General features: G+C 40.1%; 1 protein-coding gene across 3 annotated transcripts in view; it reads right to left on the bottom strand.

The window, feature by feature from the left end:
- Window positions 1-23,447, bottom strand: part of MOXD1 (monooxygenase DBH like 1) — a 58,676-nt gene that overhangs the window by 15,248 nt on the left and 19,981 nt on the right. For all 3 annotated transcript variants that reach the window (XM_031054034.2, XM_031054037.2, XM_031054036.2), the window contains exons 5-6: window positions 2,370-2,549; window positions 215-317 (exon numbers count right to left, since the gene is read on the bottom strand). In XM_031054034.2, coding sequence (XP_030909894.2) covers window positions 215-317; window positions 2,370-2,549 — 283 coding nt within the window. The remainder of the gene's footprint in view (window positions 1-214; window positions 318-2,369; window positions 2,550-23,447) is intronic.

Genomic DNA, 23,447 nt, shown 5'->3' on the forward strand with positions numbered 1-23,447 from the left:
TGTCACCCAAGGCTCTGTCCAACCTGGCCTTGAACACCTCCAGGGATGGAGCATTCACAACTTCCTTGGGAAACCCATTCCAGTGCCTCACCATCCTTACAGTAAAGAACTCCCTCCTTATATCCAATCTAACTTCCCCTGTTTAAGTTTTAACCTGTTACTCCTTGTCCTATCACAACAGTCCCTATGTTGTAAACAGTGTAAGGGTACAAACCTTCTGTATATGATGGATTGTCATAATGTACCTCCATAAGAACAAACAGAGGGTCAGCTGCTGTGCCAATGGATAAGCCAACATGAGGAGGGTAGGTGAAGCCCTAGAAAGCATCACACACATACAGATTTAAGGTATTTTTGGCATGATTAAGAGTCAATTTCTTTTTATGATACATTGACTATTTTTGCAATCATATTAATGATAAAATTTATAAGGGTAACTTTATTTCAAACTTTCTGAACATGGCATTGTGGTATAATACATTTACTATATAGTCAATGTGTTAAATAAAATGTCAATATAAAATGGTAGATCCCATGCTTGCTAGAGGATAAAGCCCTGGGCAAACTGGTCTGACCTTACCACTGATCCTGCTTTGAGTAGGAGGCTAGACTAGAGACTTCCTGAGGTCACTTCCAACCTGCCTTATCCTTTGATCTTATAACTATTTATCCTGTATTTATTCCTCGAGCGGAAAAGAAAGATTCCATTTTACATGTATAAACATTGCATCATCAATCAGTTAGTCTGACAATAAAACCCTTCTGAAAAAGTGAATCTAAATTTTTTAATGTTCCCAGTTTCTAAAAGCAGTAATTTCCAAGGAATACTGAGGTGGTATGTTATTGGAGCATTTTTCCTGCACAAATCAGTGCATTCCAAGTAAATTATTTGAACAATAAAGATGATCTTCATGGCTATATTTACATTAGCAAGCCACGTAGTGCAAAAGTAGCTCTGTACAGTGTAACAGCTTGTACTGGACCCACCATCCCCATATGTTGCTTCTTAGGACAAGTTGTGGTCAGACCCCAGGCACTGAGCCCTGTTTATTGCTGGAAGGTGCTAGGTTCACCCCTGCACGTTCAGTTTAACTTCATCCCAAAGGGGGGTTTGCAAGTTCTTAAACCACTCATGATGATAAACAGAGCATGGGAAGTGGGAATAACTGGCAGATATACTTCAAAAGCTCACTTCTGATTCCATCCAAAATTGCTAGTATCTTCTAAGTCAAGTCATTTACCAAACTCATTTTTATAGGAATTAATCTGCATAATTTTATAGTTTTTAGCTAATATTTCAATATGCAATTTGAGATTCTAACTTTCTGAAATGTGCAGTTTGACATACCAACTTTCTAAAGCTTGGCGGACATTAATGAATTAATTGTAGAATATGGTAATAAAGATTATTACCTCCATTTCATTATCATCACCACCTATGTATGAGTGAACTGAATTTAGTGAACTGAATACTCTGAATAAACCTCAATGTAACCCAGATCTGTCAGATTCCTCTCTAAAGATCTTTAACAATGGGATCCTCCTTGCAAAAGCCTCCATAGTGCTTGTGAAATGATAACTTATTTATATAAGTTTTTTATTTCACTTAGATTAAGACAGTTAAAAGTACAAATACTGGGTCAGAGCATAGCTGATGGCAAAAATGCACAAAGCACACATCAGGGATAATGCTCACAGTGGATTAAACTTCTTCTGATGGGTCTGTATAGCAGCTCTGGCTTCCTCACACTGCAGCATTTGAAGACAGCTTTGGACTACAGACAAACAAAGGCTCCAGAAACTATCATCAGCCTTGGTCCCCCTCTATGCCCACACCATCATTTGTGTGGGCACACAGTGATCAAGGAGGTAAAGAAGGGGTGGAATTCTTTTGGCAGTAATGCTGCCTTATGTCAGCTGAAAGCATTAACTACAGTCTAAATTAACATACGAAATAAGCTAAAGACAAAGCCTGGGGTCATCGGAGACTCTGTTTTCTTCACTCTCCAGAGGTATCAGATACTGGTCATTGCTGGAGGCAGTCTGCCCGTATTAGACGGGGCAAGCTGATACAGCAACAGCCTATCATGCTCCCAGTCCACCTTTCTTTCCCTAAGGCATCAGCTCTCTATACTCTTTCCATTACTTTCAGCTTGTCATTCAGGATGATCATTGTATTTCATACTTAAAAGTCAACATACTCAATAAGAAATTTAAGACCTACTGGTGAGGCATTTAAGGATCGTGATTGAGTATACTTAAAACCAGACAGATTCAGTAATCATTAATACATTAGAAACAAGTTTAGTATGATACACACCCTCCTAAAGCCCCACTGATGAACCATGTTAGACAGTCATTCATCCTACCTCTCCTCCAATGGCCCAAGCAAAAATTACTGTTTCACATGTGAGAAAAGAGTCTGGCATGTTGGGGTGGTAACACTCATGCCCATAGTCCAGCACACTGTCATTCAAATTGCTGCTGCACTGATAGAGCAGGATATGGTGCACCAAATTTTCGTGGCCTTTCTGGATCAATGGCTCAACCTGTCAATGTTAAAATGAAAAAGAAAAAGAAAGAAAACACATCTCAGATTTGACTATTTCAACAGAGGAATGCAGACAGAACTAAAAATTATATGGTGCATCTATTTTAAAAGAGGAGACTTAACAATAGATTGCAGTTAGGTTCAGACTTTACTCAACATTGCAACCTCAAACATTGAAAATTTCATTGCCCAAGTGCATCCCTCTGTTGCCATCTATCTTGTTCTCTCTTTTCTCACCCCAGTCTTGCTCTGTCACTTGTCTTTTTCTGTCCAGTCTTGTTTAGGCACATTCCAGCATGAAAAGGATACAAACCAGCTGAAAGTCTGTTCAGGTCAACCAGCTTAGTATCTGAACCACACAGAACTTTTCACCCCTGTTTCTGCCTCTTTTGTGCTACTTCAAATTAGAGCTACTCATAGATTCTGTACATCTAGGGTAAGCCTGGAGGTATACCCCCCATTCCTCAACAGCTCAAGATGGACTTTCACATTTTTTTGACATCTACAAGAAATTAGAATTATTTTACAATCTGCTCAGTTGTAAAGACTTTATTAACATGAAGTCATTTCGGAGAGGTTGGGTGCTGCAGTCTGTCTGTGGCAGTGATGAGCTGGAGGGCTCTCAGGGGTGCCTGTGTGCCCTCAGTATAATTTGACCAACAAACTTCAGGGTAGGCTGAAATTATTTTATTCCCATGTAACAGTATTAACTCTCTACTTGGATGGATGATGTTAAATCATCTCTGTCAGAGATGACATCCCTGGGGCAAACATGAATACTTCTGGGGGAAAAAATTCCTTTTCAGGAAGATAATATTCTACAAAATATCAGCACATAGAAAACAGTATTAAAATGAAAGGAGTTCTTCCCTTGCTTTTACTTTCAAAAATTACATCATGTTCTATCATATTCGAGTTAGATAAGCATTAATGTTTTCACAAAAAAGTAAGGTTTTGACAATGCACATCTGAAGATGATGCCATGCAGTATTGCCTTTTAATATTAGAAAAGGGAAGATACTTTAAATGGGGAAAAAAATAATCCTATACATACTAACTTTACATCCATGTGTTTTGCAAACATGCCAGAGCACCAGAATAGAATGAGCAAGAACAGTTTATTCCATTATTAAAATACTGTCAGCACAATATTGTTACCAGAAATACATCTCTCTGCACTTTGTTCAAACCACTAAACCAATTAAAAAAGAGCAACGGCAGGAAGAAGCAACCAGAGCCTGTGCATATCAGGACCACCCTCATTGATATGAATCCACAAAATACTATTGAAGTTAGGCTCTCAGGGAGTCCAGCTGCTGCTGAGTACCTGCATGTCTGTCCAAGAAGTGCACAACCCAAAACCACCCACTTCACTGCACTTAGAAGTCAGTGGAAGGATGCCAATTTACACAGATGCACCAAAGTTTTGTTCTGATGGAGACTGAAATACTTCACAAGAGAACTTCTATACTGCTCTCAGTAATCCTTATTTCACTTAGCATTTACCATCATCATGAAGTACTGTACTATGGAAATAAAAGGTATTTTTGAAGACTGTAAGAGTCAGTTTTCCATCTGATAAGAATTTACTCCCAAGTATGTCAGGCTGACAAAGACTGAGAAATCAATTTCAGCTTTTTCTTTCTGCTCTATCATATAACACATATTTATCCAAGCACTGCAGAACCAATATAAACTCATATCAAGGCAGCTTCTATATTAAATAGCTGCATATATCTCAAGAATTCTGAAGTTCCACATAATATATAAATTAGTCAGGAAAATGGTTATGAGAATATTATCCCATATCTACCAAAAAAAAAGAGTATTTTTGTTCCAACATGTAATGGTTCTGCCTGCTGCTACAAGCTCCCAGCACCTGCTGTGCTTACACTCACTACTTCAAAACCAACTTCCCCAAAAACAATGGGACACCACCAAAATTAGAAACTCACATCCTGTCATTAGTTTTTAGTGTCAGTTACCTAAACAATAACAGCATTTCAGAAAGTAGTTTTGTTCGGCTTACTTTAGTGAAGACAAAAAAAACCCAAAAAACCCCAAACCCGAAAAACAAACAGAACAAAGCCTTAAGCATCTTTCTGATGAATCTTGTAGGACAACTTAACATTCTTTAGAAGCACAAGTAAATACTAAAAAGCAGCAGCAAAGTTACACTTTTTACACATCTTATCACAACTTGGTTAAGGAGGTGCCCCCTTGCCCTCTCCCTTATTAAACAGCTAAAGAAGAAAGAAGCTATTAGGAGTGGGTAAAAATCTATTAACAAAAATCTTAAGAAAAACTCAAGAAGATCTCATTAATCACAAACTCTTCATTTCCCAGAAACATATGAGGATTTTCAACAGTCAGCTTCCTAAGGCTCACAGCATTCTTTTTGATTGAAACAAAAGAAGAAAGAGGAGCATACGCCCTAGACACTTTGAGTTCGCTTTCTCTGATCTGATGAATAGTTAACTGTACTTACTTACTAGAATAACTTCAGCTGAAAAGAAAATTTAAGAATAGAAACTCATTTTCTATTGTAGTGATTAAGTGCAGCAGGGATTTAAACATGCCATTCTACATCCCAGGTGAGTGCTGCCCTATTTACTAAGCCATTTGTTATTTTATCTTAAACAAGCTGGTTATTTCGGCTGCCTCTCTTTCTCTCTCACTTTCTCTAAAGGGCTTAGCTTGCTCCAAGCTGAAAAGAAATTCCAAAACATTTTCTTTTTTTTTAATTTCCAAATAAACAAAATTCCTGTTTTCCAGCCAGCCTCCCCAACAATGATGAACAACGACTAAGCTTCTCAAATATGGGGCCAAATTCAGCATATTGCCAATGCATTTTAAGCACACATAAGTAGTCTCAGGTGTCAAATTAGTTTCTAGAGCAGGTATCTACAAATAAATATCTAGATTAGGCTGTCCTGGTTTCCAGAGTACCTGTAGCTTCAGTGAATGACAACACAGTCTGTAGGGCTCATCTCCTATAAGGTTATCCCCATTTTAACAGAGTTTTACCAGTCTTCATCTCTAGCTATGGGCATTCATTTTTAAAACATGGACTGTTTAATGTACACATTCAAAGTTTCCAGTTTTTTGACTTTTCAAACATAAAGGTTTCTGTTGTTTGACAGACTTTATCCCCCAAATCACAAAACTGAAAGGTAAACTATACTGAGGTCTGCTTTTGCACATCTCTAGTTACAACAATAGTGGACCAACCCCAAAAAGTAAGCACGACTGTCTTGTTACTTTGTCTTGGGAAATACTGCAACTTTTAGAGTACTTGTGAAAAAATAATAATTTACTGTGATAAATTAGAGCAAAGGGGCAAAATACAGGAAAAAAATAGTGAAGACAGTCATAGTACATAACAGTTGGTAAACCCTGCAGATTTCAGTAAGCAATTCATTTTTATTTGGATTCGCATTTAAACACAGCCTTATTTACTCTGTTCTTCTACTACTATCTATATCCCTAGCACCCACATGTATCACTAGAAGCATGTAATACTCCGTGGGACTTACTAGAGCAGGCAGCCTCTCCACAACATCCCTGATCCGTGCCCCAGGTAGGCAACACACCTCCCTTGCGACCGGGTCAGGCCGACAGATGAGCGCTTCTGTCCCTTTCAAGGCAGAGTCCCCTACTACTACAACCCGCTGCTTTTTCCTGGCAGCACCAGTAGAGATCTTCTGTACCAGTGCACCAGCCGACTGTTTCTGGTGCAAGTGCATTTCCTCATCAGCCCCCTGCAGGACAGCAAAGCGGTTCTGGGTGGGTACAGCAGATTTAGGAGGAAGCCCCTTGCTTTTAATTGCTCTCTTCCTGCTTCTGTTGGTTTTTTTTTGTTACTAATTCCCAGCTTCCCTGATCAACAGCCTCCTTCTTTCCTCCATGAGTTAGAGGGGAATCTTGAGGCCCCTGTGCTGTTTGGGCCTGGAGCAAGCAGTCCTGCTTCCTCTCAGCTTCCCTGACATCTTGCAGCTTAGTGACAACATCCCGTAGCTCTGCCACCTGCTGGAGGAGGACCTCCATCAGGGAGCAGCAAGCGCAGCCCTGCCCATTCTGCACCTTTCCCTCACAAGCCCAGTGCAGGCACTCTCTACACTCTGAGCTCTGTACAGCAACCTCCCCTCTCATCGGCTCTGTCTGGATGCCTACGCTGGCCACCACCAGGCAGCCAGAGCAGAGCTCCCAGGCTGGGCCCTGGTCATACGGCAAGTGCTCACCATCCCACGCGAACTGCCGCTCAAACTGCCTTGATCCCTGCCTCGACCCGCCCTGCTCGCCGCGCTCGCAGGGGCAAGTTTTCTACCACTCAAGGCTAATGCTGCTTCTCCTGGCTCCGCCCCTGGTGAGTCAGCTGCTCGCATCAGCCTAGCTGCCAGCTCCTGGGCAAGTCCTGTGGAGGACTTGAGGCTCCCTCCATTGGTGGTTCTCACCGCTCTGAGGTGAGGCTCCTGGACGCTGATCTCCTCCCGCTCCGGTGGTGAAGGCATCCTCTCTCGGAGCTACTCACCTCAGCCATTCATTGGAAAATGTTCATGTGGTTCTAGCGTCAATAGAGATGGTGTGAAAATGAAGCTGGGGTAGAAAAATGAGCTGTAACCGTTGGGTCTCTTTCCCCACGTGAGACCTAGCCCTGGAGAACAGAAAGCCCACCAAAACCCCTACGGAGGTCCTGTTTTGAGAAATCAAATAAGTCAGAGAATAGAATCATAGAATAGTTAGAGTTGGAAAGATTGTCTAGGGCCAAGCCCTCTGCCATGGGTAGGGACAGAATTGGCATGGCACGGCACGGCTCGGCTCGGCATGGCTCAGCCCGGCACGGCACGGTTCGGCTCAGCACAGCTCAGCTCAGCTCAGCACGGTTCGGCTCAGCTCAGCACGGCGGAGAACCGAGGGGGTCTGGGGCAGCCCGGCAGTGGAAGGGGGGGAGTCGCATCGCGGCAGGACTGCTGTCCTGGGATGCAGATGGGACCACGTCCCCCTTCCCATCCCTCCTGCCGGAAGCACTTGTTCCCCACGGCTGCTCAGTGTCACTGTCTCCAATAGTAACAGAAGCCCATGCCCTAGCTATTGTGTACCAGCACCCAGAAGAGCCAGGTGCTCCTCTTAACAAGTCCCAGAACCATCACAGCAGCATTCCTGGGAGAGGATTTTTGTATTTAATGGAATTCAGGCTTTGGATGATGGGGGGCTCTTTAATTTCAGACTTGTTGAACAAGGGAATTTGGTTCTGGCAAGTCTGAGTTTCAAAGAGTATTTTCCTGCTATCTGCAGAGCCTTCGGATTACAACACACACACACACCCCCGAGCCAAAATACAACCATTGAGCCCAACAGGATTCCCACCCTTGGAATGATCGCTCAGAAACATTTGATACTAGCAACGATCTGCCTGGAAAGCAAGAAAAAGAAAACCCAGTTTAGCCAAGCCAAGCCCAGCGCCATTTAGCCCAGTCTAGCCCAGTTGAGGGAAGTTTAGCCCAGTCCAGCCCAGTTCACCCTGTCTTAGTCCAGTTCAGCCGAATTTAGCCCAGTTAAGTCAGGTTTAGCCCAGTTCAGACCAATGTAGCCCAACCTAGCACAGTTTGAACCAGTTTAGCCCAGTTATAGCCCAGTTCATCCCAGCTTAGCCCAGCCCAGTTTAGCCCAGTGCACACCAGTCCAGCCCAGTTTATCTTGGTTCAGACACTTCACCCCAGTTCAGCACAGCCCAGTTTAGCCCTGTCCAGCCCATTCCAGCTCATCCCAGCCCGCTTAGCCCATCACAGCCAACTTTAGCACAGTCCATTCCAGTTTAGCCCAGCCTAGTTTAGCCCTGTCCAGACCAATTTAGCCCAGCCCAGTTCTGCCCAGTTTAGCCCAATTCAGACCTGTTCGGACCTATTTAGCACAGTTTAGCAGGGTTTAGCCCAATTCAGACCAGTCCAGCACAGCTTAGCCCTGTTGAGCCCAGTTTAGCCCACTTCATCTGCTTATAGAAAGCTGTTTAAGGAGTCATGAAACTGTACCTACATCCGTTATTGTATATTTACATAGCTTATTGGAAACCTTAGCCCTGAATAAATAAGTACTTGAAAATGCCTTATTTTGGACAAATCGTTCCTGCTGCTTCAGCCATTACAGGAAGATTAAGCTGTGATCTGTCTACTAGCAGGTAGGAACAGAGAGGTGATGCCCAGGACAGGTAAGGCAGCAGCTCCAGGGAACTCTGCTTTCTGGCAAATACATACTGCAGCAGGAGGGGATATGTTCCTCCTGTTGCTGGAACAAATTCACCAAAAACTGCTAGAGATGACCCAAATACTTCTCTCTACTCCCCAAATGTGGGAGAAAACCCAGACTTAAACCTGTTAATTTTAATTTACCCTTTCCAGAATTTATACTTTTGTTCATTTTTATGGCTGCTTCCCTTATAAAGGTGGAGGAATTAGGGTGAGAAATGGCTCAGTAAAGTCACTGTGAGCTTAGTCAATTGATTGAGTCCTCTGCAATTACTGCAACCAGCATCCCCGGCCAAGGAGTTTATCACCACTAAAGAAAACAAGCACCAGAACCAAAGGGCTAGGTTCACAGGGCTGGCAGCAAAGTGCCAGGGCAAATGCTTGCCCAATCTGAGACTGCTGGCACCAACTGCAAGTTGCAGTAACTGATTAGCAGGCAGGAGCAGCAGGTTCATTTAGAGAGTCAGGACACGCATGAAGAGAAATTCTAGATGTTAATGATACAGGAAAGAAAAACATCCACAGAGTACTGGGACTTTGAAAGTGGCCTTTTTTCTTCTTTAAGGCAATGTTTGAAGTTACCTGTAACAAAATAAAAGAGGACTACACAAACCTTACAATAAGCCTTGACTTCACACAACTGAGCAGCTGCTAAATCCTCTGATATTTCCTAACTGCATATAACTCCCTATTTTCTCCATTTTACCTCATTTTTGAGGTTCATCTGTGGCACTTCCATCCATCCACTGTTGCTGACATGCAAGGAAAACACAGCTGTCAGGGTTCATCTCTCTGTCATATTGTGAATAAGCCTGCAGAGATACAGCACCATGAGGGCACCTCGGTGACTTCTTCCCCTGAAGGCAAAGTGCATTTTCTGCTTGACATTTCCTAACTGCCAGAGGCTTGGAGAACAAAAGCCCTATATCCACCCTGCACCAAAATGCCAAAAGCACTTGGGCCTGCAAAAAATAAGTGCATGCAACAAGACAAAATATCTCCTGCTTCTCATGAAACCTGCAGAAAGAAGCTCCTGTTTTATTATTCATGATGATTTGCTTTCTGCATCCTCTCTTGAAAGCCTGGGTGAAAAAGATCTAACGGAACACACTGAAGTATATGAACCTATCTGACTCCCACTAACAAGAAGTAAAAAATAGTAGATGCACAATAGTCCCCCACCACATAAAATCAAGGTTTCTAGAGAAAGAGGAATTTAAAATACACTGCATTCAAATGCAAAATGAAGACACTGCCTTCTGCTACCAAAAGTATGAGTTACGGTTATCGTGTTTGGTTAGCATGCCCTGTACTTGTCAGACAGGTTAAGAGGTTTTACAGAGCTCCTTTCATCATACCATTAGATATGGTGACTCTTCGTACATCAGAATCTCAGTACTTCTGAAAATACTTTCAAAGAATAGAAAATAACAAATAGAAAATAAGAAAAATACCAAATTAAAACAGATAGGACGCATGCTTTTGACCTGTTAATTTAACAGAAACCCTATTCTAGTCGACAGGCTGATATCACATGCACAAAGAAAATGCTTACATCTGCAAGTGCCGGGTTATTCAGCTGCAATTTCCCTTCCTCTCTTCTCTACTTCCTGTTATCCCTTTGCCTACTGCACAAACTGAACATACCACATGCAGTTGTTTCTTAAAAAATACCAAGCCAAGACTGTAACATAATAGAGCCTTTCATCTCAAGCTGCTGATAAACAGGGTCAAGATACTGTGTGTACGATGTATTAAACAGGATAAAAATGCAGAGAGCTCAAATGGTCCAAAAAGGTGGATTCCCTAACAAGGGAAAAACATCTCCAGAAAGCTGGGTCTTTCTTGCTTATTGCTGTTTTTCTCCCTTTTTATTTGCTTTGCTTTCTTTGATGTTAACAGCTGTGGTTTGTTCCTCATGCCTGCTTGTGCGAATGATGAAAGTGAGTAAGTTATATCCATAGTCTCTCCATAGTGTCCCTGCTAGAACATATAAGCCACTGAATGTCACAAAACAAAAAGCTGGACTTATTTTTATGTATGAAAATGGAAACAGGCTGTTGATCTTCTTGCAATGATGCTTCTACACTCAAATGTCAATGAAAAAAAAACATTCTTTTTTCTGGCTCAAGAGGTAGCTTCAACTTAATCTTATATTTTAAAGACACTTTGGGATGGCATATTGCTATATAAATTAATAAAGCCACAGTCTTACACAGCACAGTATGTAGCTGGTGGTGACACAGGGAAAAAACATTATTATTTAGTCTCAAAGTTTAGAGTGGAAATTTGACATGAGATTTTTGTCTGGTTCTGCTGCATCTAAGAGAGTTTCTAGTCTGTGGCTGGTTATTTTACTTATATGAGATTGCTGTGTCTGATTGACTCAGACCAAAAAGTGATGGTTGTGAAACTTGAGTGTTGGCTGAACTTACTTGAGAGAGTTCCTATAGCAAAATATGAACTTATAGGGTCTCTCCTTTCTATATTCAACCTCAGGAAGAGCTATTACCTTCTTAATGATTACTCTCATCTTTGTTCTCTCACAAATGTCTATCATGTGCATACATTGAAATATTTGTCTGACTTAGAAAAGCTCTTCAAAGATATATACATTGTCTTCTTATTAGGAATTGTCAAGATTTTTTATAGTTTTCCTTTTCAAAAATGTAACTGTGGAATGAACAAATATTTATCTAATAAATCTTTTAAGATTTTAGCTTTTTCTTCAGAAAAGCAAATACTTAGAATACTTGGCTTATAAATTGCGTCTTTTTCAGCAAAAAAATCTCCATGCATTCCAAAAAAAAACCCCTCAATGACAATATCATTTTATTTTCATATTAATGTTCTGTAAGAAAAACACCAGTCACTTGCTGCCTAACATTGCTTCTTGCACACAACCCAGAGGTGTGCTGAGCAAAGACTCAAGAGCTGGAAATATGTCTCTGAGCTGGGGTAGATGTTGAAGTCCATGACTCTTGGATATACCAAGATTTTAACCCTAACAACCTAACAGTTATCTCATGTCAGTCAAAAAGTCTGCCTAGGTCAGCATCACATCTGGGCCACTAATCTGCTGCAGACTTTCAGCCTGGAGTTCAGGCATCCCGGGGTCAGGCAGGGACCACCCTCCCAGTGCCCCCACCCCACCCTGTCTGTCAGAAAGCATTAAATTAATTCCACAGATAGCTGGAGCTGAAAGAGATGCCTCCAACACTCACCCAGCTGCAGTCTAGCATGGGCTAGCTGCCTTAATCTTTCCTGAGACCAGCGGTATCATTTGCACATACACAGCTAAGTTCCCATTTCTGTTTTCCTCACTGTACAAACCAGATACTAAATTAAGTCTTCACTACTAACAAAGCCCCCAGAATTACTCTCTGTCCCAAGTGCTTCTAAGTCTGTACTGTTAGAAAGTCTGTATTTTGGTAAGTGAACTACAGGAGGCAGAGCAAAGCCACTTTTTTTCTGGTTCATTGATGGTCATCTATGTAAAACAGGAAGCTTCACTGCCTAATTTGAATTATCCCTTAAATGTAAAAATATTCCCCCAGATTATTTCCACACATATGTTCCACATTTTCAGCTGGACAAAAATATAAACTGTGCAGTCAGTGAAATCTTGATTTTCATATTTTAATAAAAGAGAGATGGAGATGACAAAAAGCCCAGGTAACAGCAACCACCCTCAACCTTTGTAATGTGATTAGGTAAGGTTTCCTTGGAGGATGGAAATTTTCCAGACCAAAAATACAGGTTCCATACAACTTACGGCACTGAAATTTGCATGATTCAGTCCTTAACATGTGTGGAGGTAGGTTTTTTTTTACAAAGCAAGATTCAAATAGAGGACATAAGCCATATTGTTGGCATTTGGATTTAACCTGGTTTGGGTATACTTTAAAACACATAACAAAAAAATCTAACATTACCATGGAGAAAAGTCCTTGCCACATGAATGAAAATACTTAGTTAAAGCACAGGTATTTCCTGTTCTTGGTGTAAAGAAAAAAGGATTTGTTTATTCAGTGACTCCTTTGTTCAATGAAGGTTCTTATTTAAGTTTTATTAGTATACCGCATTAAGAAGCAATTACCATACCTCCATTTAAAGCTGCAGAATTTTTATTGGAAAAGAATACATACTTTCAGGTAAAAGTTAACTGTTGCTGTGCTGTTAACTTGGAGTGGAGGCTATATATCTAACATCACGCAAATCTTTCTATCCCCATGTACTACTGCTAATGATTACAATGTACATCCAAAATTTCTATATGTCACTGTGCAGAACAACATGTATATTTTAATTAGGAAAGAGGAATTAAACAACACAATAACCAATAAAACCAAACATTTAAAAATGAGAACTAGAGATATGGTTAGGGCTTCTTGGTCTCTCTGCTGTCAAGTCTATTGCTACGTTCGTATTCCTAGTTAATTGCCTGGAACTCTGCCACTCATAAAGAGTGGCATGCAGTAATTCAGGCAAAATCCAAAAGAAGTATACCTCAAAGAAATATTCATAAAATACTGTTTCTGCCTGATGCATGTCTGAAGATTTAAGATAATTCATTTAGTCACAGTTAAAAAGTATAACCCTGAGGAGCAATCTGATAAAAAACTCAGGTCAAGAAAAAACATGTTTCCTTTCGTTACACTTCCTGGCAATACACCCACTGCACTCCTAAGCAGCAGAAACACTGTCAGAGTGGTTGTGGTCTTCAGTGCGGCCAGAGTTTCTCAGTGCAGTTGACACACTCCAAACATAAATAATCGGCAATTAATCAGCAACATCATTACTTTCTTGTGAAAACAATATCATAATAATATGTAAACAAATATGTTTCAGATCTGAACCCAAAATTGGTAGCCTATAAACAGTTTCTATATGTTCAAGAGGAACATATAATTTGAATAGTATAAATAATAAAGTCAGCAGAGGTATTCCCTTTCATATGTGAAATCATCATTCATGCACAGCAATAAAAAGAAACTATTTCTTTTGAGATGACAGTAGAAGAGGTTTTAATTCTATTGTACAACTGCAGAACATACCCTTCAGTCGTGTAGCTTAATAACATCATATTTTTTCTCCTGCTGCCTGGGATTGAGCACACAGCTTTGCCTGAAGACAGAGCATGTCAGAATTTACAGCGTGTCCATTTCTTGTTTTACACAGACAGGGACAAACTGTTAGGAAACATGTTTTCTGACAAAGAAATGCTGACTTCTGCAAAGAACTACCAAAAGAGTGCATACAAGAATGACCTGAGGTATTCAGATACTGAACTTATACAGAAGTCCACCAACCCAGATGCTCTGCACCTAAAGCTTGCATGAGATAAAATAAGCACAGCACAAAGCTCATGATTTTGAAATGACACAGCCTCCTGAGTCAGCACAACAGAACAGCATCCATGAAGTCACACAAGGGCCATTTTCAGATGACATGGCTTTTTTGAAGTCATTTGAGGCTATTGTATTAAAATCATACAAGAGATAGTTATGAAAATGTCACTGAAATGAGGGGATGGAGAAAAGAGACTAAACAGCATTTGTCTACAATTTATAATAGTTCACTTAGATTATGATGTTTTCTCAGGTTAAGGTGTTCGGGACTTGTTTTTGTTTGATTTTTTCTTTGGTTTGTATTTTAGATGCAAGATGTAAATTGTTTTCATACTAGGCAAAACTTCACTCTTGGTGCAAACAAAAAGTATTTACCATCTATCTGTAGTTTAGTTGTCTGTCATCTGTGTGGATTTTGATGTCATGTGTGCTATGTATGGACATGGTGGATTTGTGTTTTCTGACTATTGTCTGTCTATTTTTTCACTGTTATTAATGTTCTTTCTTTCAATTTTACCCCTGGGAGTCAATGAATCTATGCTCTGGACATAGTTGTGACTACTGTGCATTGCAAGTGGAAGCAGAGATGAAGAGGGTATCATAATATCCTCTGAAAACTAACCCCAGTAGCTAATGCTGGGATTTCAGAGTGAGGTCAGTACTGAGGATAAACATATTAAACAGATCAGAAGTGCAATTTCCTCTCCACTTAAATTACATTGGACCAATTAAATGTGGCCCTGCAGAAAATTTGCTAAAGATGATGCTGCTGAGTGGCTTGTCTGAACTAGAAAGTTGATATTAAGACACAATGCCAAAATGCTAGTTAGGACCAAGTTAGATCTGTTCTGTGATCTATCCAGACACTCACCTCTCACTGTGCAAGCCCCATCAAGTCAGATTTTACTACCTAAGAACCTGCTCTTCGGGTATTTCCAAAGAAGATGCTTTATAATTGCTCATGTAAGGCCTAATTCTACTCTGAAATAATTTATTGCCTGCTATGGTAACAAGTGTTGATCAGTTGGCTACAGTTCCCAGCCACATATTTTCAATGTACTACCTCATCATTGGCTTACTCTAAAACCAGACATAAAGCTAAGAATGAGGAAGAAGAAACAAAGACATGATAGAAAAAGGGGTTAATCAGTAGCAATCCTCTCCTGAAGATCATCCCACAAATCACATCAGAATTGAGAGGCTGAATTCAGAGAGCTTCACAAAAATTGTACCCTCCCCTTCCCGATTGTCCTGGGTTCAGCAGTAGCAGTAATTTTTCTCCTTTTTAGTAGCTGGTGCAGTGCTGTGGTTTTGACTTTCAGCCTGGGAACAGTGCTGATAACACCGATGTTTTTAGCTACTGCTCAAATGTTTAGTCTGACCAAGGACTTTCTGAGCCTCATGCCCTGCCAGGGAGGAAGGGAAGCCATGAGGAAGCAGAGACAGGACACCTGACCCAAACTGACCAAAGAGGTATTCCATACAACAGCATGTCATGCCCAGGATGTAATAGAGCCACCCAGAAGGTTGGCGGGTGGTGAGGGATTGTATTTTCTTCCCTTGTTATTTCCCTTATCATTATTATTATTGGTGGTAGCAGCAGTGGTTTGTGTTATATCTTAGTTACTGGACAGTTCTTATCTCAATCTGTGGAATTACATTCTTTTGATTCTCCTTCCCATCCTTTTGGGAGTGGGGGGAGTGAAGAAACATGTCGGGGGTAGACTGCATGGTTCTGATTTATGTCTTGGGCTTAAACCACGACACCTGTGTCCACCATTGGTCATATTTTAAGTTAAGGCTCCTGTCATCTAACCCTTGTACTTCCCACTTTCATTTAACCAGAAAATAACATACAATCATAGAATCATAGAATAGTTAGGGTTGGAAAGGACCTCAAGATCATCTAGTTCCAACCCCCCTGCCATGGGCAGGGACACCTCACACTAAACCATAGCACCCAAGGCTCTGTCCAACCTGGGCTTGAACACTGCCAGGGATGGAGCATTCACAACCTCCCTGGGCAATCCATTCCAGTGCCTCACCACCCTAACAGTAAAGAATTTCTTCCTTATGTCCAACCTAAACCTCTGCTGTTTAAGTTTTAACCCATTACCCCTTGTCCTATCACTACAGTCCCTAATGAAAAGTCCCTCCCCAGCATCCCTATAGGCCCCCTTCAGGGTACTGGAAGGTTGCTATGAGGTCTCCATGCAACCTTCTCTTCTCCAGGATGAACAGCCCCAACTTTCTCAGCCTGTCTTCATATGGGAGGTGCTCCAGTCCCCTGATCATCCTCGTGACCCTCCTCTGGACTTGTTCCAACAGTTCCATGTCCTTTTTATGTTGAGAACACCAGAACTGCACACAATACTCCAAGTAAGGTCTGACGAGAGCATAGTAGAGGGGCAGGATCACCTCCTTCGACCTGCTGGTCATGCTGCTTTGGATGCAGCCCAGGATATGGTTGGCTTTATGGGCTGCAAGTGCACACTGCTGGCTCATGTTCATAAAATATGCTCATAAAACATAAAATATGTATTTTCCAACCACATGCTGGCATACATTGCCATAATGGATGGATGCGGTTTTAATTTTAAAAAGAAAAATCAAAGCAACTATATTAAATTAACTAGATGTTAGTTTGCTGACGATAAAAATTAGGTAGATTGTTTTTGCATACTGAATATTGAATAAATAATGCAGTAAAAATAATGCTGTAAAATTATACAAGTGAAATGAAAGAAGACTAATACAAAATAAGAATATGTCCCACCAAGAAATATAATATCTGTGGTCATATGTAGTTTCACCTTTGATCATAGAATTAAATAATACATGAAATAAATTTACATATGAAATAATTCAGCAGAATACAAGAGAAGACAGTATTTCTGTTATTTCCTGAGACAGTTCCTTGGGAAACATCTAATTTCCAGCCAGTTTAGTTATATGATTCTTTAACACTGCAAAAACCAATGGCCAATTCAGGCTTGCGCTGAAGAGACAACCCTCCAGATCAAAGGGCAGATAGCTTACAAGCTCTTCAGCGTAAGATGATCATTTGGTTGCCAATCTAATTTACTGAGGCTGAAATGTCTTTGCAGGGGAACACACAGGAAAATACAGACCATTTTTTTATGTCAGGCTGTATGATGTAATTTGCTAGAGTTATCACATTTAGCAAAACGTAAAAGTTCAAGCCAGAGAACAACAAGTAGTTACTGTCTGGTATCACTCAAGTTAAAAATCAGTGCCCTCATTTAAGTTCTGACGGCTACAAGCTGCCCTTCTGGCTTTCAATCAATCAGTCTCTTAAACTGGAGTCCCTTTGTATTTTCACACTGGGGTCTTTGGTATTACTAAAGCATTCCACTGTCAAAAAGCAGAGTTACCCTTGGCAACAAGTTTTTTTTGGAGTTTTTACTTCCTTATCAGAGATTGCCCTGAAACTAAAGATGAAGATTAACTAGCAGCTGCTGGTGTACTCTAATACAGGCCTTTCTTTAATTGAAAAGAGGCTCCCTTTTCCAAGGAGATCAACAATGGAAAACTTTGGTGCTTCTATGAAAATATGCCCAATGTACTGCTTCTCAGCTAATGCTAAACAATTAAGTTTTTTTCTGGTGATATGCTTGACCTGTTTTCACTGTCACATCCTAAATTCAGTGCCAAAAAATTACATAGGGCTGTGGTTGAAGAAAATTTTTTCCTAAAGGCAAATTTTTAAGGTATTATTTTTGTAACTTTTGCCCTATCACAATCCATTTTGGTGGGACATGCCTCCCCTGATTTGTCCATTGGAGAGCTACATATCTAATTCAGGTTGGTTATCCGGGTTCCCTCATCCATCTGTGGAGAGAGACTGAACCATACAAGGGATGCTTGAGCTCATGTATTTCAGACACCTCCTCTGGGATGATAATAACAGTTATTTTCTGCCACTGTAAGGTCATTTAAGCAGCTGGCTCAGACCTGTAGATAAGTCAAGTTAGAGGAAAGGAAGCCCATCTTTGTGGTTGGAAATTTACTGTCTTTAATATGTTGCCTGAGTTTAATACAGTATTTATGAGGCATACTAGAGAGATGCTGCATTTGACCATGGAGCCTAATCCCCAGCATGGGGTTTCTTCTCCATTTCACAGCAGCACTCAACCTCCTCACTCCACTCTCATAAGCAGGTTCAAACAATGAATGTGAGAGTAGTGTTTTACACAGGAATCCAAACATTTAACAGCTGGCAAAATGGAATCTACTGTCCCCCTTTTCATCGCCAAATGCCCGCTAAAATTGGGCATCCCATGAAAAATGTTCTCTTACAGAACCTGAAGTATTTTATGTTCTTGAGCACAGCCACATCACAGCCTTTCTGTCAGCATTTCTCTGACTATACTAGTTTCAAAAAATCCCCAAAGTTTTGGAACTATAGGAAAATGACTAATCCTTAAAGAAAAGACATGTAGACACAGCTAAATGGGACCCTACTACCCAACTGTATTTGTTATTTTACTTAAACAGGTCTTCCTAGTCTTAATGGTGAAATTCAATGTCCAGCATGTTTTTGTCTATGGGACTATTACTACTGAAGCCCAGGAAACTACTTTTCCTGAGGAAAACACAGTATACTGCAAGGAAATTAAGAAAACATGGGGGGGGGGGGGGGGGGGGAATTTACAGAGTGATGAAACTAGCATGGACATGCTATACAGTGAACCTGAAAAGCTTGACACAAATCAATTATGGCATGTCTGGCACATAGAATATACACATCATTCTTTCACCAGTGTATACTGTAAGTTTTCAGAAGTTTACACAGCATTAAACAATTTTCCAGGTGTAGTGTAGTACAATTCACAGAAAATCTAGAGACAGTAGAGGAAATACTGTATCTTAAGGGTTTTTTGATTGTGGCAGGAAAAAAACAGTGGAACAGATGGGAATGCTGTGAATAACATGAAGCCAAAGTAATGAAACTTCAGCAGATGCAGTTATATTAGTAAGCAATACAATTAAACTAACAGAGGGCATGGGGTATTGAAACCTAAGAGAAGGACAGTAATAATAAAAAAGCTGTATCTGTAGAACCACAAGTAGAACAGGCGGTAAAAACAAACTTTGAACAAAAACAAAAGCTGTATTTATTGAAAGATTGCAAAGTATTTCTCATGAATGTGAAACAAATTTTCACTTTCATGTCACTGGTAAACATCTGTATGATGCCAGCTCACTGTAAGCAGAAAATAAATTCAGCAAACAGGCAGAAAAACCCCAAACATCAACAGTCTTATGAATTGTCACAGCAGTGTCAGCACACACATATCTACACACACTGAATATCAGGAAAATCAGACACCTCGACAAGAGTTAAAGGACTTCAGAAGTTCCAGTGTTCTGCCACTGAGTAACTCTCTTTTTAAACAGAAAGAGCAATAAAAGGCTTTTAAAATGTGTGATTTACAAGAGGGAGGCTGCTGCAGAAACTCCCCTTTTTGGTATGTGCCCCTCTGGGTCAGCACCTCTCACTCCGCAAGCCCCCATTCCCAGCCCTGGTGCAGCACAGACTCTGCCTGCAAGGGATCTCCACACCCAGGTTGCTGCTCTCAGAGTAGCTTCAGCAGGAAGACAGAAACCTTGCTATGCAGAGGTAGGTGCACGGACATGTCTGTGTGTCTGCCCTACCAGCAGGTCCCCCCTCCCACCCTGAAAGGTCCTGCTGGAGCTGAGGTCCTTCCCCTGGTGCAGTCAGTGAACTTTCTTTAAGGATGAGATTAAGAGGTTCACTCAGAACCAGTGAGAATAATAAGCTTACAGAGAACTGTAAAAATCCTAGCAAGAAATAACCTTAAATGCATCTCCGGAAAATCTGGGCTAATAAGTGGAATGCTTTTTTTCCTAGGAAAGCTACTTCTGAGAAAGCTTCTGATTAACTGCTCTATGTGAGAAAAGTAAAAAAGCCCAGGGTAGTAAGCCTGAGGCACATACCACAGCCTGAAGCTCAAAGGAGCTAAACAGGCCAATGCACACATAGCTGTAGGAGCAGTTTGCAGCAGGCTACAATGCATGCTCTCCCATGCAAAGAACAGTCAGGGTCCACCACTCCGGGACCACTGTGGAGCCATCCTGCAAACAGCTGATGTGAAGAAAGTCAGTTGCCTGCTATTTATGGTCCAGTGGAAGGTGTTCCTGCCGTGACAAGGAGTTGGAACTAGATGTCCTTTAAGGTCCCTTCCAACCCAAACCATTCTGTAATTCTGTAATTACTTCCAAGCAAGCCCTTTCATCTGTTCTGCATATTGCTATTTTAAAAATTGACCTATTAACCTGATAATGGTTCTACTATCAAAAACTACACAGGAGAAAAAACTTGTAGAAGTTTAAAGTATTTTCAAGCAGCCACTGCTTAGCCAGGTAGGCAGCTTGAAGCTGAAGAATGATGTACTCCATCAGAGTCACAAAACGAGCTCAGTGCCTCATATTGGTTGTAATCTGGGTAATCTTAACACTATTATGCCCAACTGTTGAGAAATCATCTTACTTTGTTTCATTTCTTAGCAAGCATAATGTTATTATGAGTTATTTCTCCAGGATTTCCTGGAGGCATCAATCTCATAACAGAAGACATCGTAGGGACATGTAGGAAGACACAATCTCTTCCCTAGGGAAGAAGTTGCAAGAGATATAAAACAAAGGAAGATTAAACAGAAGGTCCTAACCCTGGCTGGGTGCCCTGTTATCACAGTGAAGCTCTGTTCTCCATTGGTAAACGCAACATAAAGAGAAATTACTTACCCATGTCCTTATTCTACCTATGAGATGAACACGAGATTACAGTCTTATCTCTCACACAATTTACATGTCATGAAGTACAGCTTGATCAAGAACAGTCAATGAAAATATGCTGCTTCTCATTACCCAAGGTTCTTGGAAAGTAGCATGAATATTATGTAAAGAGAAAGAAAAGACGTAAAGTCTTAAATAATTTACCTATGTTTGATTTTGAGTTCCCTTATGCTAGTTATCTTGTGCTAACAGAAGAACCCAGGCCTTGCCATCACTACCCAAACAAACCCTTTGATTCACTTCAAACCAAAAGCTTCCTCATGCAAGCAATCAGGTGGAGAACCGTGTCTGAGCTACCTGGAAGGCAAAGGCAGCACACAGAGACACCTGCAAAATAAGTTTCTCACTGCTCAGAGAGTCATTCAGTTTGGGGGACTTTTTTTGTTCCATGAAAATCGTGAAAAAGAAAAAGCATGTGTCCTGGACATTCTCACTATTCAGCATCAGAAGTGTTTCATTTGTACAAGCACTGCTCTGGTTTCAGGGACCAATGGCTCATTTCCACCTGGGGAACTCCTGTTGTGGTCCTGGTGCACACCCTCCTGTTAAGCTTCATCTAAAGAGATTCAGTTCATGAGCTCCATAACTACTCCATGGCAGTAACCATGCCAAAGTAAGGAGGAGTAAAGCAAGAATAACTTAAAGATTCACTTCAGAAGTGTGCTTCTCATTCAAACTAAAACACTACTGTAGATGCACACTAGGACCAAGTGTTTTCACTTACCCACTAGATTGTATTTATGAAATCTATTTGTAAATGCTTTGAATATGTTCTGTTTGACAACATATAGTTACTATTTTTTCAAAATAATGCATGGTCAATGGAAGTTTAAAAGTGTTTTTATTTTGGAATCTGGATTCAGAATCTGATATTTGTTAACCAGAGATAACTAAAAGTCTTGGCCTCCAGCCTTAATGATAAGAATAACTTTTTCACAGGTGGTTTTCTTTCATTAAAATATTGTGATTTCCTGATGAAACTGGTATTTTAAGAATATATAATTATTAAAATATATTAAAAATATATTATAAAATGCTCAGAGCAATTTTCAAGAATAAAGGAAGAACAGAGAAAATCTGAACAGTATGAAAATAAATCTTATTGTTGCACCTACCTGGGACTCAAGATCACCAGCAGATCTACCCATGCACACCGCAAAGCACACATTTCCATGATGCTGATGGCATGCATGGCCCAACAAGAGATGAACTGCACTTCAGTGCTCAACAGGATCATACAGGAGGACAGAAATGGCCAAAGTCAGCTCATATGTACTCAACTAGAGTGAGTTATACCAGAGATGAATTTGTAACATTTTCAAAACTTTTCTTTTTCTTCTGTAAAAATGATATTTTAATGAAAATCGTGTACAGAAAGAATCCAGAATCAACATCTAAGTATTTAGCTAACACAGACAGTTTGATCAGGCCAAATATTCATTGTCCTCCTCTTAGTGAAATTCAGTCTGTTTGCATACCTAATATCCTCCGGAGTAGCCATAAGCCCCATCCTTTGTCTATTAGTAGGTTTTAGGAAATGTTTAATCAGTATGCATGAGTGCAGAGGTACAATTCCACAACAGCCCTCTATGTGTCATCTACAAAAGTCACATATACTTATATGTAAGTTGTGCCCCTGAAAAGAAATGCTAAGGAAGTGTTTGTATATAATTCTTTCTTTCTGTGATCATTTTTCTCTCTCTAAACATTTTTTAGGAGGCAAGATGAAATTTGTTTGCTTTTCTGAGGGCAGTAAATAGCTGAGGGTTCTACTTTGATTTCTGCCTTTATAAAAAACAAATTCCTGACTTCAAAATATTATTTCTAAAATTATAATATTCTTCATAAATAATCATAAAAATAAAGATTATTAAACTATTCTGAAAAATTAATCAGTGTATTTTTGAGCTAAAATCATTATTTAGCTTCCACCAACCTTTTTTTTTATGAGTGGCTGTATGTGCAGTCAAAAAAAGCATTTTTTAAATAAATATAGAAAATACAAATAATAAATATTTCCAGAAAACTTGTAAGCAGAACAGCTGCCACCAAACTTAACATGGAAAGTAGGATTCTGACTGATACACTATTTTGAAGCTCTCTCACTTGAAAGCAGAAAGTGAGGAATCCCAATATATATACTGTATTGCAAGCAAATTCTGCTTTTCATACAGATCTGTGAAAAGAGCTGTCATCGTTTTTAAATATGATTAAAGATCGAGGACCAGAAAGCACAAATTTGGGTATTGCAATTCTTCATTCTGATAAAGTGCAGAACCCCACAATATTTCAGAGTAGGTATATAGGTATTACTATAGTATGTATACTAATAGGTATATAGGTTATACTATAGGTATTTCTCAGACATACGCTAGAAACCACATGTTAAGTTCTCTGAGTTAATTTAAAATGTCAGTCCTATTGAATGCACTGGAGAAATATAACTGATAATAATAAAAAAAA

This window comes from Melopsittacus undulatus, chromosome 3 (assembly GCF_012275295.1).
Source record: "Melopsittacus undulatus isolate bMelUnd1 chromosome 3, bMelUnd1.mat.Z, whole genome shotgun sequence".
In the NCBI taxonomy this organism is placed as follows: Eukaryota; Metazoa; Chordata; class Aves; order Psittaciformes; family Psittaculidae; genus Melopsittacus; species Melopsittacus undulatus.